Source organism: Populus trichocarpa, chromosome 3 (genome assembly GCF_000002775.5).
Source record: "Populus trichocarpa isolate Nisqually-1 chromosome 3, P.trichocarpa_v4.1, whole genome shotgun sequence".
In the NCBI taxonomy this organism is placed as follows: domain Eukaryota; kingdom Viridiplantae; phylum Streptophyta; class Magnoliopsida; order Malpighiales; family Salicaceae; genus Populus; species Populus trichocarpa.
The window spans coordinates 9,702,449-9,719,945 of NC_037287.2; the positions used below are offsets into that span (position 1 = coordinate 9,702,449).

The 17,497-nt window shown below is 35.4% G+C and overlaps 2 protein-coding genes across 8 annotated transcripts; one reads left to right on the plus strand and one right to left on the minus strand.

Moving 5' to 3' along the window:
* Positions 1-2,857: 2,857 nt before the first annotated feature.
* LOC7461945 (uncharacterized) lies at positions 2,858-11,860 on the plus strand. Of its 7 annotated transcripts, none has more exons than XM_052451582.1 (6): positions 2,858-3,120; positions 3,151-3,239; positions 3,619-4,018; positions 10,038-10,450; positions 10,814-11,158; positions 11,335-11,860. In XM_052451582.1, the coding sequence occupies exons 1-6, from the start codon at positions 3,051-3,053 to the stop codon at positions 11,608-11,610; spliced, it is 1,593 nt and encodes a 530-aa protein (XP_052307542.1). In that variant the 5' UTR covers positions 2,858-3,050; the 3' UTR covers positions 11,611-11,860. The 7 variants fall into 7 exon arrangements, with proteins under 7 accessions (XP_052307542.1, XP_052307543.1, XP_052307546.1 ...); XM_052451583.1 differs by having other exon boundaries at positions 2,859-3,072; positions 3,121-3,239; XM_052451586.1 differs by lacking the exon at positions 3,619-4,018 and having other exon boundaries at positions 2,862-3,120; positions 9,743-10,450.
* A 1,182-nt stretch (positions 11,861-13,042) lies between these two features.
* LOC7483562 (uncharacterized) lies at positions 13,043-16,647 on the minus strand. The gene is made up of 5 exons (XM_002304200.4): positions 16,405-16,647; positions 15,004-15,716; positions 14,367-14,603; positions 14,000-14,091; positions 13,043-13,903 (listed from the first exon to the last, which is right to left on the minus strand). Exons 2-5 carry the CDS (start codon positions 15,646-15,648, stop codon positions 13,276-13,278), a joined length of 1,602 nt encoding a protein of 533 aa, XP_002304236.4. The 5' UTR covers positions 15,649-15,716; positions 16,405-16,647; the 3' UTR covers positions 13,043-13,275.
* Positions 16,648-17,497: the final 850 nt, after the last annotated feature.

Here is a 17,497-nt window from a genome sequence, read left to right on the forward strand (position 1 = left end):
TAACATTATTAACCTAATTTTTTATTTTGTAATGAAAAACATTTATTTTAAGGGTTTTTATGATGGAAACAAGAGCTTAAACATTTCACAAATATTTTGAGAACGTTCAACATCTATTAATATAATAAAACAAATAACTATATAAAATAGATTTCCAAAAAATATCAACAAAGCAGAAAAATAACTCATATTTTAACAAACTTAATTACGTGGTAACAAACTAAAGACCAAGTCAAAACAAGCAGATACCTCCTAAATAATAAGGATTTATTGAAACAAGGAGTAACAAACTACTTATAATTTTAACAACAACCCAACAATTCTTCCCTTAAACTGATTGCAGCTTACAATCAGTTTATACATGGTTTTAGACAAACACCCAGAAGACTTCATAGTTTCAAGAATGCATCCAGCTTGAGAGGTTTTGTCATAACATCTACAACTTGATTTTGATTGTTGCAATGCACCATCTCCACGGTTCGTGCCTTTGTAAGCTCACAAAGAAAATAAAAACGAACGCTTATATGTTTTTTGCATCCAGACATTACTAGATTTTTCGCAAGTTTAATGGCTGAGCTCTTATCATAGTGAGAAATTATAGGTATATTTTGCTTTTTACCAAGCATCTTCAGAATCCTTTTCAACCATACTACCTGACATGCATAAGAGGCTGTAACAATGAAGTCTGCCTCTGTAATAGATATAGTTACAATCAGCTGCTTCTTTAATGACCATGATATAGCCTCTGAACTTAATAAGAAAACATAACCTGAAATGCTTTTTTTTGTCATCTTGGTCTCTTGTATAATCATTGTTCATGTAAACCAATAGGTCTCTATTTCCTCTCATTTTGTAGAACACTTCAAAATTGATTGTTCCTCTTAAATATCTTAGGACTCTCTTTACTGTCTGTATATGAAGCTCAGTAGGACTACTCATATACCTGCTAATAAGATTTACCATAAACATCAAGTATGGTCGAGTAGTAGTCAAATACATGAGACGTCCTACAACTTTTTCATACAAAGTGTTATCCACTTTGACTCCGTCTTCATTTCTTAAAAGTTTGCAACCCGAGACAATGAGATTAAGAACCAAATTGCTTTTACTCATTCCATATCTCTCCAAGACATCCAAAGTATATTTTCTTTGGCTAATGAATATCCCATAAGAAAATGTTGAATGTGATGGGTTTTTTTAGGGGTGTTCAAAAAAACCGACCAACCGATTAAACCGAAAAACCCGAGAAAAAATTAACCGAAAAAACCGAATAAACCGAATAAAAAATAAAAAAACCCACCCGGTCCGGTTCGGTTCCGGTTTTAAAAAGCTTAAACCGATTGAACCGGACCAAACCGAACCGATTTAAAAAAAAGATATAAAAAGCATCATCCCTAACCCTAAACCACTTTTCCCTTTAATTTCCAGCCGCCAACCCCCCCTCTCCCTTCAATCTTCCCCTTTTTCACTTTCCCTTCCCAGAACCCTAAATTACGTTTTCCTTTTCCAGCCTCCACTCCCCCTCAAGCCTTCCCTTCCCTTTCCCCTTCCCCTTTCCATTTCCAGAACCCTAAATTACTTTTTCCCTTTCCAGCCGCCACTCCCCCTCAAGCCTTCCCTTCCCTTTTCCCCTTCCCCTTCCCCTTCCCCATCCCAGAACCCTAAAACACTTTTCCCCTTTCAGCCGCCACCCCCCACAAGCCTTCCCTTCCCTTTTTCCCTTCCCAGCCTTCCCCTTCCAGTTTCACAATCCAGATGCAAGGGAACCATTATTCAAGAAATCATGCCTTTGATAGTTATACAGTATAACTTATACTAGTTCCATCCTTGTGCTGGGCGGAGGCAAGTTTTGAGATTCTCTACATACCTCAAAAGAGCCAAAGATCCAAGAAAATTTATGGTCAATCAGCTCTCTTCGGGATCTCCCTTTCCCTTTCCCCCCTTCTCAGCCTTCCCTTTCCCTTTGCCCTTCCCCTTCCCCTTCCCCTTCCCAGCTCCTATGTGGAAGACTTTGATTGTTGATTGTTTTTTTTTGTTGTTTTTCTTGAATTTGTAAGTGGTTGCTGTGATTAATAACTTAGATTGATATTTGATGTCAAATTTTTCCTTTGATTTAGTTTAGTGATGAAGAAGTTCAGTGATGAAGATTGGTCCGGTTTTTTATGGTTTTTATGCTAAAAAGCCGACCCGAACTGAACAAAACCGGTTCGGTTTGAACCGGTTCTCGGTTCGGTTCGGGTTATATTCATAAGGAATACTATTTTCCGGTTCGGTTGAATTTTTGTGTTAAAACCGGACCGAACCGGACCGTGAACACCCCTAGTTTTTTTTATGATAAAGTTGTAATATATAATATAAGGATTCTTTAACTATTATATAAAAAATAATGTCAGATATTTTTTATTGATTTTTTTTAGAATGTTAAGTTTTATTGCATGAATAAAATTATAGATGTAAACTATAATTTTTTAAAATAAAAAAAGATAATATAAAAAAAATAATCAAATTATAAAATTAAGTGTAATTTTCTCCAATAATAAATAAAAATAAAAATAAGAAGAAGAAAGGTATTCTCTTATTCTCCTATTCAATTATCATTTGTAAATTTAACACATTATTTCAACACAATAAGAGAATATTTTGTTTAGAAATTTATTGAAATAATATTTTTTATTTTTAATATTTATATATTAAAATAATTTAAAAATATAAAAAAATTAAATTAAAAAGAAATTAAATTTTATAAAATTACTTTTCAACCGAAAGAAAAACTGCTATTAAAGTAAAGCGTAGAAATCGACAAGACAGAAGTATTCGTAGTGATTTCATCATCAATAAAACCTTAAAAACGGTGTACCAAAAGAAAGACTCATAACTGCAGACTCTTTGACTTCCTTCCCTTTCTTTTTCTATCTATTTATTTATATATTCCTGTCACCTGCTTTGTAAGTAAGCTAACGGTCTCTGCAAATTACAACATCGATCCCTCCAATCACTGATTTATTATCATAAAGAAGCTCGATTTATTTCCCGCCAAACTTAATCCAACCATGAATCGTGATCCTGGTCGAGGTCGAGGACGAGGACGAGATCTAGGTGGAGGTCGAGGACGAGATCGAGGTCGAGGTCGAGGACGAGATCGAGGTCGAGGTCGAGGTCAATGGCGCAGTCCCGGAGGAGGCGAGCATTGGGTTCCCAATGGGAGATCTTCGGATCCTTCTTCCCACAGTAACTACTCTGTAACTTCATCGTCCCTCTTCTTTTATTTCATTCCTGGTGTTTTTCTTTTATTGATTGATGGATGTTGGAATCTTCAAGTTTTGTGATTCGAGGGCTTTTTATATTATAGCAATATTTTTCTTGTTTGGTGTAAATTGATTGTGATAATCATCATGGATAAATTAATTTAAACTTATTTTATCTATTTTTTTGCATGCATATTATTTAATTTGTTTTTTAGGACCCATTTTGGTGGGTTTATTTCTTTCCTCTTTTTTTTTTTGATAATTAATCCTGATAGTTATTGCATATTTTGTTTATTTTATTAATAAATGGGTATGAGGAGGTTAGCATTGATGGGAAAGTTTGCTAATGTCATGTAATTTGGAAACGGCGTAGGTTGGAGCAGATGAGTCTTCTTCTGATGAGAAACCTTTTAGCAACAGAGGAAGAAACTCGCAGCGGAATTCACGAGGGTGGTTTCCAAGTTATCCCAACAGCACGGGTAACATTTTTTGGTCTTCTTCTGATGAGAAACCTTTTAGCAACAGAGGAAGAAACTCGCAGCCGAATTCACGAGGGTGGTTTCCAAGTTATCCCAACAGTGCGGGTAACATTTTTTGCCAGAGGGAACCATTAGAAAATAAGTCATTAGAAGATAGCATGTCCAGTACGGGAAGGATCCTGCACGACCGAAGTGCTCCCAGTTGCAGCAGTATTGGGTCAAATCAGTCAGATTGTTCTGTGGCTTCAAATTCAGTTAACAAGGGCGATTCTGCATTGATGCCAGCTATTTCAGGTTCTAGGGATATGAAGTCTGATATTGTTAGCGCTCCCTTGGAAAAGGGAGCAAAGGATGGTGCAATGCACCTTGATTTCTCTCTCAAACTGAATAGTACTGTCCCATTGCAAAATCAGAATGACTCTCACCTGACAATGCATAAGAGGCTGTAACAATGGAGTTTGCCTCTGTGGTAGGTATAGTTACAATCAGCTGCTTCTTTAATGACCATGATAGACTTAGTAAGAAACCATAACCTGAAATGCTTTTTTATCATCCTGGTATCCTGTATAATTATTATTGTTCGTGTAAACCAATAAGTCTCTATTTCCTTTCATTTTGTAGAACATCCCAAAATTAATTGTTTTCTTTAGATATCTTAAGACTTTGCTGCCTGTATATGAAGCTCAGTAGAACTACTCATATACCTGCTAATAAGACTTACCATAAACATAAAGTATGGTCGAGTAGACATGAGACTTCCTACAACCTGTTTGTACAAAGTGTTGTCTATTTTGACTCCGTCTTCATCTCTTAACAGTTTGCAACCCGAGATAATTGATTAAGAACCAAATTGCTTTTACTCATTCCAAATCTCACCAGGACATCCAAAGTATATTTTCTTTGGCTAATGAATATCCCATAAGATCTTTTCGTAATTTTTATACCAAGAAAATATCTCATCTTTCCAATATCAGTCATGTCAAACTCAAACATCATTTAACTCTTAAATTTAGCAAACATAGATTCATCAATTTCTAGTAAAAATGAGATCATCAACATACAGGCTCACAATTAAAATTTTACCTTCATTTACTGTTTTTATGAACAAGGTGTGTTCATAAAGATATTTTTCAAAGCCTTCCTTCATGAAATAAGCGTCTATACAACTATACCAAGCTTGTGGAGCTTGTTTAAATTCGTATAAAAACTTTTTAAGCCTATTAACCTATTATTCCTTAATCTTATGCACATAAACTTGAGGCTACTTGTAAGACCCATGTTTTGGCCCAACAGACCCAGCTAAAAGTTCAACCCAAAACCCGACCTAACTAACCTAAGTATTTAAAGAAAGGTTACTAGGGAATTGTTTTTTTTTTTTTTTATCTTTTCTTCTCTCCACTGTAACTTTCTCCTATATATACCAAGGATTTCAGTTTTAGCTCAAGTTTTAAGTAAAAAGGTTAAAGAAATAAATAAGTGATTCCCCCTCTTATTATTTTCGATTATAAAATTGATTATGAAAAGACTTAAGAAGTGTTTAGGATTTTGCTTTGGATTGATGATTGGATTATTTAAGGAATTTAATTGAAGCATTAGGGTGTTAGTTTGCATAAAATGATCTGATTTGATGATTGAAATCATGGGTTGTTGAATGATTGGAATCATGGGTTGTTGAAGATTATATTGTGGTTTTGTGTAATTTGCAGTTTGGAAGACTAGTAGATCACGATTCTAGAAATTCCGATCAACTAGTCGACCAGTTGGTTGAACCGGCCGACTGGTTATTTGTTTGCTGTCAATCGACCAGTTATTTTAAATCAACCGACCGGTTGGTTATTTATTGTCGATCAATCATAGTCTAAACTGACCAACCGATTGGTCATTATGGTCGACCGGTTGACCCAACAATAGAGTTTTATCGGGTTTGTTATATTTGATCAATTTAGGTTATGTTTAGGATCAACCGGGTAAAACAGTTCAACCTTATATTTATATTTTGGTCTCTAAGTTTAGAGTTTTTAATCTTTTTATGATACTTTGCTTTGAATTGTTTTTGAGTGTTTTCTGTATCTGTTATAGGTTCTGCTGATATTCCTCCTAACGATCTTCAGCAACCTCTGGTTCTACATCCGTTTGTTTTTCTGCTTTCATTTTCCGAGTGAGTGAGATAATCTTTAATATGCATGTAATATAAATAATATTTATATGTTGATTATATGATGAGTACAACTAGTTAATTTCTTGAATATTTATATATGTTGCTTTATTTTTCGAGTACTCATCCATTCTTGAATTTGCACCTGTATTTTGTTGAACTAAATTTTATTTGATATGATATACATTGCTTTGATAATTATGTGAATATCTATTATGTCTTGATATCGATATACTTGTCATTAACTCCTTGCTAACGGAGAGTTATTAGTTTATATGCACATAGTATTTTGTATACCTAGCTAGTGAGAAAGATGTCGACCTGTGGTGACTGGTCCTCTCACAGTGGTCACTTTCGAGTGTCATCTAATATTTGACATGTATTCCACTACCTTATGTTAATATGCTTATTATGTATATTTATATTAAGATATATCGACTTACAAACTATTAATATCTAAGATGTATGTTAAATGTTATTCTCTCACTAAGTTGATTGAACTCACCCCTAATTTTTAATATTATTTTAGGTTTTTAGTTTTTGTTAGCATATGAACTTTATTGAGTGTTCCAACTTTTTCAGTTTTGGTCGATATATTTTGCTTGCTCTACGAGGCTTTTCTTTAAGTTTTGTTTTATTCTGATGATGAAATATTTTGAAAGTTTACGATACATTATGGATTTTATATAATTTATTTTATGATATGTATATTCAGAAGTATAGCGTAGGTAGGGTGTCTTTATGACACTGCTCAACAAACACTTCTTCATTTAACTCCTCTTGCAGAAATGTTAATTTCACGTCCATTTGATAAATTGTCTATTGATTTTTAGCTGCAAGTGCTATTATTAGACTGATCGAATCCAACTATGCCATAAGTGCAAATACCTTTATAAAATCTAACCTATGATATTGAGAATAGCCTTTGGCGAAGAGGCTTGTCTTTTACTTGTCTACTTTTTTATTTTCATTAAGTTTTGTTTTATATAGCTATATACTATCAAGGTCTATGCATGAGCCAATACTAGGTATTTATGAATGGAATTTCTTGTATATTTATACTCATTTTCATATATTATCATCAATTTTGAATATCTCTTAATTAAATACTATTTATTATTCAATATCAAATAAAATTGCTTATAACATCTGATTTTTCTTTTCACTTTATCTCCATGTTTTAAAAAATCACAATTTATATCATATAATTTCTTAAAATTAATGAAAAGACCAAACTACCCTCACTCTATTCTCTCTCTTTCCCATTCTCTAATCTCTCATCCGTCTACCACCATTAAAAAAGCCTCCACATATCCAACCATCCTCACTAATGAGAGGCAAATAAATTTGACAGAGATTTTTTTAATTGTAAATAAAGATGATAACAAGAAGCAATTAGCATTATAGAGTTCTCAAACAAAGACAAGAACAAAAAAATGGATGGCAGAAGAAGGGGGATAAGGATGTCAACTCTTTATGCAGCTAGGATTTTTCAACTAACGAGAGAACTAGGGCATAAATTTGATGGAGAAATAATTTAGTGGTTGTTGCAACAAGCATAACTATCGATTATTATTGCAACTGGTAAAGGGACTATTCCTGCCCTATGGTACTGGGATTGCATGAAAGAATGGTAGGGTTAGGACCCGATGTTATAGGGTCCAAAGATAGAACTATCTGGACCATGATGAATGTTAAGAGCTGTTTATTTTTGTGTTTCAAAGTGTTTTGTTAAAAATTAAAATTTTTTTATTTTTTTCTTTACTTTAAATTAATGTTTTTGTGTTTTCAGATTTTTTTGATATGCTGATGTCAAAAAAAAATTTAAATAAAAAAATATTATTTTAATGCATTTCTGAGAAAAAATACACTTTAAAAAGCAACTGATATCACACTTTTAAACGCCCATAATTCAAGAAGAAAAGGCTTGTTTAGGAATGTGATTGTGGTTGCTTTTCAAAGTGTTTTTCGTGCCGAAATGCATCAAAATGATGTTTTTTTATTTTTAAAAAATTATTTTTGAGATCAACATAAAACGATCCAAAACACATAAAAAAAATTGATTTTTAGTAAAAAAAATAATTTTTTAATGAACGTGATTTGCACCGCGTTTCCAAACAATATCTAATATGGCAAGTGGGATTTGGCCCTCTGTTGGCAGAATTGGATCAAAGTTTGTTCCTAATTTTGGTCGGTCAACATTAAATTTTGGAAACGAGAACTCTAATATTCTATCAAATTATGGGTTCCATGGGAATAAGTTTCCCAATATTTACATGGGCTCAATGAGTTTTTACTCCATGTTTAGTGGCACTAACCATCAATTTCCAAGCTTGGAACTTGGACTATCTAGCAGATAGTGCAAGGTCATGGTGTCTTAAATCTGATGAATCAAGGTTGTTGACAGAGAGGTGTTTAAGATTGAGAAGAAAGCGTGGCAGTTGCTTTGAGGCTCCATTGTGAATTACTGTGGAAATCTAACTAATGGGTATTTGTTTTTTGTTTTTTTTTTTTGGAATATTGGGTTGAATTCAATTGGTTGAATCTCCATAAAATAATTTTGGAGTTGGGTTCAAGATTTAGAAAAGGGAGGAGAAAATGTTGAATGTGATGGTTTTTTTTTTAAATGATAAGGTTGTAATATTTAATATAAGGATTCTTTAACTATCATATAAAAAATAATGTCAGATATTTTTTATTAATTTTTTTTAGAATGTTAAGTTTTATTGCATGAATAAAATTTAAGATGTAAATTATAATTTTTTAAAATAAAAAAATAATCAAACTATAAGATTAAGTGTAATTTTCTCCAATAATAAATAAAAATAAGAAGAAGAAAGGTATTCTCTTATTCTCCTATTCAATTATCATTTGTAAATTTAACACATTATTTAAACACAATAAGAGCATGTTTTATTTAGAAATTTATTGAAATAATTTTTTTTATTTTTAATATTTATATATTAAAATGATTTTAAAATATAAAAAAATTAATTTAAAAAGAAATTAAATTTTATAAAATTACTTTTCAACCGAAAGAGAAACTGCTATGAAAGTAAAGCGTAGAAATCGACAAGACAGAAGTATTCGTAGTGATTTCATCATCAATAAAACCTTAAAAACAGTGTACCAAAAGAAAGACTCATAATTGCAGACTCTTTGACTTCCTTCCCTTTCTTTTTCTATCTATTTATTTATATATTCCTGTCACCTGCTTTGTAAGTAAGCTAACGGTCTCTGCAAATTACAACATCGATCCCTCCGATCACTGATTTATTATCATAAAGAAGCTCGATTTATTACCCGCTAAACTTAATCCAACCATGAATCGTGATCCTGGTCGAGGTCGAGGACGAGATCTAGGTCGAGGTCGAGGACGAGATCGAGGTCGAGGTCAATGGCGCAGTCCCGGAGGAGGCGAGCATTGGGTTGCCAAGGGGAGATCTTCGGATCCTTCTTTCCACAATACCTACTCTGTAACTTCATCGTCCCTCTTCTTTTATTTCATTCCTGGTGTTTTTCTTTTATTGATTGATGGATGTTGGAATCTTCAAGTTTTGTGATTCGTGGGCTTTTTATATTATAGCAATAGTTTTCTTGTTTGGTGTAAATTGATTGTGATAATCATCATGGATACATCATTTTAAATTAATTTAAACTTATTTTATCTATTTTTTTGCATGCATATTATTTAATTTGTTTTTTAGGACCCATTTTTGTGGGTTTATTTCTTTCCTTCTTTTTTTTTATAATTAATCCTGATAGTTATTGCATATTTTGTTTATTTTATTAATAAATGGGTATGAGGAGGTTAGCGTTGATGGGAAAGTTTGCTAATGTCATGTAATTTGAAAACGGCGTAGGTTGGAGCAGATGAGTCTTCTTCTGATGAGAAACCTTTTAGCAACAGAGGAACAAACTCGCAGCGGAATTCACGAGGGCGGTTTCCAAGTAATCACAACAGTGCGGGTAACAATTTTTGCCAGAAGGAACCATTAGAAAATAAGTCATTAGAAGATAGCATGTCCAGTACGGGAACGATCCTGCACGACCAAAGTGCTCCCAGTTGCAGCAGTATTGGGTCAAATCAGTCAGATTGTTCTGTGGCTTCAAATTCAGTTAACAAGGGCGATTCTGCATTGATGCCAGCTAGTTCAGGTTCTGGGGATATGAAGTCTGATATTGTTAGCGCTCCCTTGGAAAAGGGAGCAAAGGATGGTGCAATGCACCCTGATTTCTGTCTCAAATTGAATAGTACTGTCCCATTGCAAAATCAGAATGAGTCTCACCTGTCATTTCAAGCTGGTGCTAATGACCAGCTTTCACAAGAAAAGGATCCCAATATTGTGGTATCTGCTGGGGATTCGGGGTATTCAGAGCAACAGGCAGTGGTTGAGCCTTTTGATATTTGCCTGCCCAAGACTGGAACTACTCTTAAGCTAAAACCTTCTTTGCTTGTGAAGAATAGAGAAAAGAGGAATGATGTTAGACGAGCTGCAGATGGGGTGAATGGACGGATACTAAGATCGGGGATGGTTTTACTAAAGAATTACTTATCCCTGCATGATCAGGTGCTGCTTGCTTTATGCTCATTCTTTTCCCTTATCGAGTTAATTCGTCTTTGCCTCTTTAAAAGTTACATGTGCTACCCTTGGCTTTCATTCATTGATGCAGAATGTTATTGAGTTCATATTACATACAGTGAGCTCGACCTAAATCTACAGGACTATGAAATATAGTAAGACAATTGGTAATTAATAAACCTTACTAAAAAAATGGCTTCTGGTGTCTTAACAACTAGTCTATTGATGACTTGTATTATGAGTCTGAGAGAAATTAACGGTGCAGTCTGTGAACTTCCATTTTCATTGATTTATTATTTACCTTATGATTTAACAGGTATTAATTTATTGTTTGCTTTGACTTGATACTAGATAAAAATAATAAAGCTATGCCGAGATATTGGTCTGGGTCCTGGAGGTTTCTACCAACCAGTTTACCGTGATGGTGGAAGAATGCATTTGAAAATGATGTCCCTTGGTAGAAGTTGGGACCCTGATAGAGGTAAGTATTTAGAACATCGGCCAGTTGATGGTGCCAAGGCACCCATTTTTCCTAGTGACTTCCATCCGCTGGTTGAGAGAGCAATCAAAGATTCCCATGCTCTTATAGAAATAAATTGTAAATCTACAGCTGCTGAAGACATTCTACCACCATTGTCACCTAACATCTGTGTCGTAAACTTTTACTCAGAAAGTGGGCGGCTTGGTCTTCATCAGGTTTGCAGTGTCAACTTTCTTGTACTAGTTGCAGTTTTCTCGTACACCTTTTATGTTGCCTTGTGCATTGTTCTGTATTAAAAAAATGATTTTGCATTTTATGAGGTTTAATAAAGATCTCTTTGGCTTTTCCTGACCGCCTCTTAGCACGCTTAGAGTACGTTGTCTCCGTGCAGGATAAAGATGAAAGTCCAGAGAGTCTGCGCACAGGATTACCTGTGGTTTCCTTTTCCATAGGAGATATAGGAGAATTCCTATATGGTGATCAGAGGGATGTTGAGAAGGCAGAAAAGGTTAAGTTGGAATCCGGGGATGTACTGATCTTTGGCGGGATGTCTCGACATATTTTTCATGGTGTAAGTTCTGTTCAACCAAAGACTGCCCCGGCGGCCCTGCTTGATGAAACAAATCTCCGTCCAGGTCGTCTAAATCTCACTTTCCGTGAGTATTGAAGACCATAAATATACTATGAGTTGTTTCTAGTGATTGTACACATGACAGTTCTGTTGTGTCCCCCCGCTTAGTTTTGTTGCGAAGCCATCAATACTCGTGGATACAATCTAAAAAACTACCTTTTTTAATCTGCTGACTAGGGCATACGAAAGCATCCCATACGTGTGGAGATATAGTTGGGCTGTTTGTAAGCTCTTAACTACAATGTTATTTAAAATTTAATACACTATTGGTTTTTGTTTAGTTTTATTTGATATCTTACGAGGCCACGATTTTTCAGCTTATTTTGTGAATTTTGGGGATTATTATGCAGAACCAGGTGCTCCTTTAAAATACTGATGATTTGTTCTGAGAAAGCACTTAAATTTTTATTCTGCTATGAAAAATAATCCATACAAGAAAATGATGGGTAGATTGATATGGTCTCCATTAATCCAAATTCTTAAAAACGTGACAGTAACATCCAATAATAGGTTGCCCATTCTAAAAATAAGATAGGGACGAACTCACACACAGAAGCATAGGCACGCAAGGAGGATGAGCTTGCTAGGATGATTATCCTTCGAAGCCTTTTAGGCAAGAGGGTTCACGTATAGATTAATTAGATCTCCTACTAGGCGATGGTGGGTGGGCTGCCTTGCCATGGGGAAGGCCACTTTCAGTTGACAACTGGTAGACCTTCATATTTCCTGACATGGCTAGTGCTCTTGTGATTCGCCACTTCAAATGGGCTACCTCTTTTGGCAGCCAAACTTCCAACAGTCGCTCGATTGTTTGGTTAAGAATGCCTTTGAGATTTGCTTAAATATAAATGCTTATGTAACAAGGAAAGCCACAGGATCAACTACCTTCTCACCAACATATTGTCAAGCTCATTAATTTGTTGGATCTAAGTAAGCTTTTTTGCTTCCAACAGCTTCCATGATGGCCACTCAAATTGCAATTTACCATGTATATAATCCCATGTAATTTCTATCATGTATAACCCATTATTTACAATGTTCCCATTTACAAACCTTGCTTCCAGAGTTTATTAATCCCAATCTGCTAGTTCATATCATCCTAATTGTGAAGCATTTAGCCGTGTTTGATCAGAAAGTTGACCTCTTGGAATCGGAACATCGGGAGAGCTGGAGAGGGTGAGCCATGCTGGAGAAGCAGGGCACATGCTAAATCTATCAGCTTGAAAGTCTGATAGTTTTGCATGTGCTCTATCTCTCCAGCTTGGACCCTCCCTCTTATGACTACAAGGGTTCAGAAAGTAGAGCAGGATTTAGCTCTGTCATAAAGGTAAAAATCCTAACTAATTTTCGGGGAACTTACTTGACCATCAACATCACCTGCATTACGTGTTTCTTGCCTCGTCATTGCATCGTATCTTTGTCAATAGAGGTAGAGAATTAATCAAGAAAGCTTAAGTATATTTCAGTCTCATATCAAAGTTTACCTTCATCGGTCTTATTATTTATAAAGATTATTACATCATATATAACTTGCATAATAAATACATCAGGTCAAATTCATATAACATGGTTTGGCACAAATGATCTTTGCTTGATAATCAGCATTACCTAGATATATAAGTTATTTGTTTACAAGAGAGGAGATGTAAAATTCTAAATCCAACAATCCCCCCCCCCCCCCCCCCACCTTTTTTTTCTGAATCAACCACGATTAGATCGATTCTCTAGAGCTGATGCAGCTGAATCCACATGAGCAAGCAGACAAGCATAAATCTTTTGCTTCAACCGATCAACAGTCTCAACTAATTCATTATTGTCTTCAGAGCTCAATTTGCTTCTTAGTATATCTAACCACTCATTAGCATGCTTAAGCTGTGACAATGCAACAGCAATATGGTTGTTCTCCGGTTCCATTCGTTGTGTGGCGAAGTCCTTACCTTTCTTCTCCTGGGCTGCAACATGAAACCCAGCATCCAATGCTCCCTCCAAGAATCTCAAAAACCAAGCCCTTGTTTCATTCAAAAGAGTCTGTTGGAGTTCTTTAATCTCTTTTTTACCGTCTCCTTTAGCCCACTCCTGCTTCTCAGTTGCACTTAACTCCATTGAAGGCTTTGGAGACTTCAATGTAGCTTTGGCCTTACTTAGACTAGTCTTTTTGCTTGTTTTTTGGGTCTCTGGAGAAGAAAAGTGAGTAAATGACTGAAGCGATTTATCCTTCAATGGGGCTGTTACATTTGGTTGGTCGATGAGTTGTTGGAGTGTAAAGAACTTGGTGAGAGTGAGGTGGGGGTTCTCTGGTGAGGCAGAGGCGCAGAGCTCAGCAAACATACTGAATGAAAAAGGATGAAAGTTAGAGGGATATAGAGAAACGGCTTGTATTATCTTGAATCAAACTATGTTTTGGCCTTGTTATTTATGTACTTACTTGAGGCACTTGATTAGAGATGCAGCAGTGGATGCCTCCTTTTGAGCCTCAGCTGCAACCAAGGTAGCTAAATATCTCCTTCGAAGCATTCCCTTAGAACACAATAAACAATGAGAAAAGAGAGCTGCATTATGATGCTGAGATTGATGAAAGAGTTTTCATAGTTTTCTTGTATATCTGGTGCTTCAATTAGTGGGTTAAAGACTCGTTCTTGAAGGCAATGTCATTTATTTGGATCAATAAGATAAAAAATCTTCCATGTGGTTAGCATAATGCACAAGAATGAAAAGTTTTTCTCGAGACCTGCCATCCTAAAGCTTCCTCAACTTAAAAAAGGGTGAAAGTGAGGAAAACAGGAAAAACTTACCTTTCCAGGCTTCATGAGGTTTGAAGGCAAAGAGGTCCATGATGTTGCCTCAGGAAAAGGGATTTTATTGTTATTACTTGACAAAGAATTGAAGTTTGTATCGTCTTGTTTATTTGATAACCGTTTTGCAGAAGTTCTCTTGGAAGACGCTGGAAATTCTTTGTTGCTGGATACGGCGACGTCTGGCTTTGATGAAAGCGCATCAGGTTGATTTTGATAAGGAGTGGCCGGGCGTGCCTGCAATGCTTACACAAATAACTGTTACATAATGTACACTGTACATTTCATGCAGCAGAGTGCATGCACCAAACGAAACATGTCATTGTGAGGATTAAGGAACCTTATTTTCTTAATTGTATCAATCAAAATAGGACACTGGATATCTTGGAAATGTTCATAAAGTAATTTCTCTACCATTTTTTTATGCTGGACAAGAAAATTGATGCATCACAGACAGTTCATTGGAAGAACATCATGTGCTTCTAGTGCATTTTTATAATTTCCACCTTATAGTCTTTCCGCCTGTAATTTACTTGAAACCTAAACCAGTAAAGGAAAAAGGAGGCAGAATTTAAAGAAAAGCAACTATTAGAACAAGTTATTTATGTCTCTGCAGAACCAAAATGGAAAATCGTACCTGACCTTTATTTTCTTGCTGCTTGCCATTCATTAATCCAACCTTCTTACCTGGTCCACTATTATCACTCTCATTGCTCTTCCCAATTCCACTTGAATCCACTTCACCAACTTTAAGACTTCCTGTCAAAACACCCTGCATATACCTAGATGCAACTCCAGCCTTTTCCTCTTTGATAACAATTTTCTGCCTTGCATTCTCCCCTTTCACTTCTGATAACTCCCTCGGTTTTGAACTATTAACTCCATCATTAACTGGCACTGGACCCTCAGATGGAACCAACATTTGCATCAGATCTTTCGGATTCCCAATGAAAGGATTTCTCCCTGCCACTGGTCTAACACCACTTAAAGTCGGAACTGGGGTCCCAGCTTCCACTCTATCAACATAGAAAAACTGCCCAAGTTGTAACTTGTTATTCAAAATTAGCTCATTGTCTTCCTTCGACAATGAGACATAGGTAGAATGTGAGGAATCGGATACTTTTATGAAGAAACCCTGATTAGGCCATAGTTCTGAGCCTGACAGGGCTGGCACAATGCTGATAACTTGCAGGAGAACAGACCGATATTCTCCTCGAACCCTTACATTCGAGTTTATACTCCGAAGAAGCTTAAGCAGTACTCCTGGTGTAAGAGATGCCATACCTTTTCCTTCTCTATTTGAAACTATGGACCTCTACCAATTACTTTTCTTCATCCAAATTTGTAAAGCTGAATAATGCGCCAAATTTTGGTGTCAGATCAACAGTACTACTAAGTACTAACAGTGTTTTATGCTGAAGAACTAAAGCATAATTTTCAGGTACCATATATGGTTTTAAGAATCTATCCGTTCTCCCTTTTTTTTGTTGTTCTGTAAGCCCTTTCAGTTTCAGGTAACCTACGGATATGTGAATAAGCCCATGCCCTGATGCCTTTACACCAGGTAAACTCAGGTTTCTTCGGCTAGCATTTAATTCAAACCTGTGACATGCGCCTTTAGCCAGCGTGCATCACAGGCTGAAATCTTTTCACTAGCCTAAACCCGTAGGCTAATTCAACCCTTTTTGTTTGCAATATTTTTCAACTCCTAGCAGTATATATGTAGCTATTTATCTCTAACCAATTATATCTTATGCAATACTACAACATGAACATCCTGGAACCATTTAGACTCCATGAAAATGAATTTACTGGAATAAGCTACAGAAGTTTCTTCAAATTTCTAATAGATAATAGCAAAATGAATCCAAAAGTATGGCTTGTGAGTAACTGACATAGAACAAAAGTTTCTGGAAAAAAATTAGAAAAAAAAGGAGCTAAATCATAGATGACATCAATGAATCCAAACCGATCTGAAGCATATCCATAGGTAAATATATCATTTCACACAAGATTGATAGAAACAAAAGGATAATACCTGAGATGATCAAGTGGGTTCTACTTTAAAGAGATGGAGGTTTTTTGCATATAGAAATGATCACAAGACGCCTGCAATCCAAGGAAACCAATTTGTTTTGATAGTAGAAACCATTGGCAAACCTCAAAACCTCCATAGCTTTGCATGCAAGACAAGTAACTATCAATCTCTCTTGGCTTGGAAGCCAAGTGACGTGTTCATAACTGATGAGAAGTTAGTGCCCCTATTTTGATACGAAATGACAATTTGTAACCTCATATGAGAGTACTGTGCTGCGAGCATTGTTGATGCATTTAGTGGGTATTTTGGTCCATAGGTTGTTTGTCTGAAATGTGGTAGCATTTCCCTTTTGAGATTAGAGGGTATGGAGTTTTTAAGGAAGGTGGGAATATCTTGATGTTCTATCCTTGCATGCCATAAATCACTCTATTTTTGACCAAAACCACTCTCTCTTTCGATAACCATACGAGTGCTGTCAGCTGTGATGATTAAGTAAATTTTACTCTATTTTTTTCATCATTTTCAGTCCACTGAATCCTCAATTATTACTTCCAGTGTAAGAATTCTTCTTTATGATTTGATTTACTTGACAAAGGCCCAAAAGTCTAGGAGTTGGGTTTGCCTCAAAACCTGGTGTGGCTAGAAAAAAAAAATTCTGAGAAACTGTGGGATTCCAATCTCAACACTTGTCTAAAATTTGCAAGTGAAGTAGTGATATATAATAAATTATTTAACAACATTGAGTACTAACAAATAATTTTATAATTTGAAAGAAATAATCATTTAAGCATTCATATATTGCGATCCCACTAAAGATTGTCAGTACACCTTTACAGATGATTTGTTGATAAAGATAATGATGTAATCTCTATATAATATACAGGCATATATGTTAATCAATTTTTTATTGTCGAAGATTTCTTTCTCCTTTCCTTTCCTTCTTCTCCCTCGTCTCTCCCGGCCTGCTTTTATCTTCTCCCTTTACATCTAGGGATTATTTTTCAGAAAGATGAAGTTCTGGGATGATCAAATCGTACATGCCTCGAATGTTACGTGTTTGCAAGAAGTCACTTAAACCTTTTTGGATGCTACG

Excerpts from the sequence above, each read along its gene's own strand:
- LOC7461945 (XM_052451582.1), top strand. The coding sequence starts at position 3,051 with ATGAATCGTGATCCTGGTCGAGGTCGAGGACGAGGACGAGATCTAGGT. Across the intron at positions 3,240-3,618 it reads CTTCCCACAGTAACTACTCT|GTTGGAGCAGATGAGTCTTC; the intron begins GTAACTTCATCG and ends GAAACGGCGTAG. Across the intron at positions 4,019-10,037 it reads ATTGATGCCAGCTATTTCAG|GTTCTGGGGATATGAAGTCT; the intron begins GTTCTAGGGATA and ends CAGCTAGTTCAG.
- LOC7483562 (XM_002304200.4), bottom strand. The coding sequence starts at position 15,648 with ATGGCATCTCTTACACCAGGAGTACTGCTTAAGCTTCTTCGGAGTATA. Across the intron at positions 14,604-15,003 it reads AGCAAGAAAATAAAGGTCAG|GCACGCCCGGCCACTCCTTA; the intron begins GTACGATTTTCC and ends TAAGCATTGCAG. Across the intron at positions 13,904-13,999 it reads TCTCTAATCAAGTGCCTCAA|TATGTTTGCTGAGCTCTGCG; the intron begins GTAAGTACATAA and ends TTTTTCATTCAG.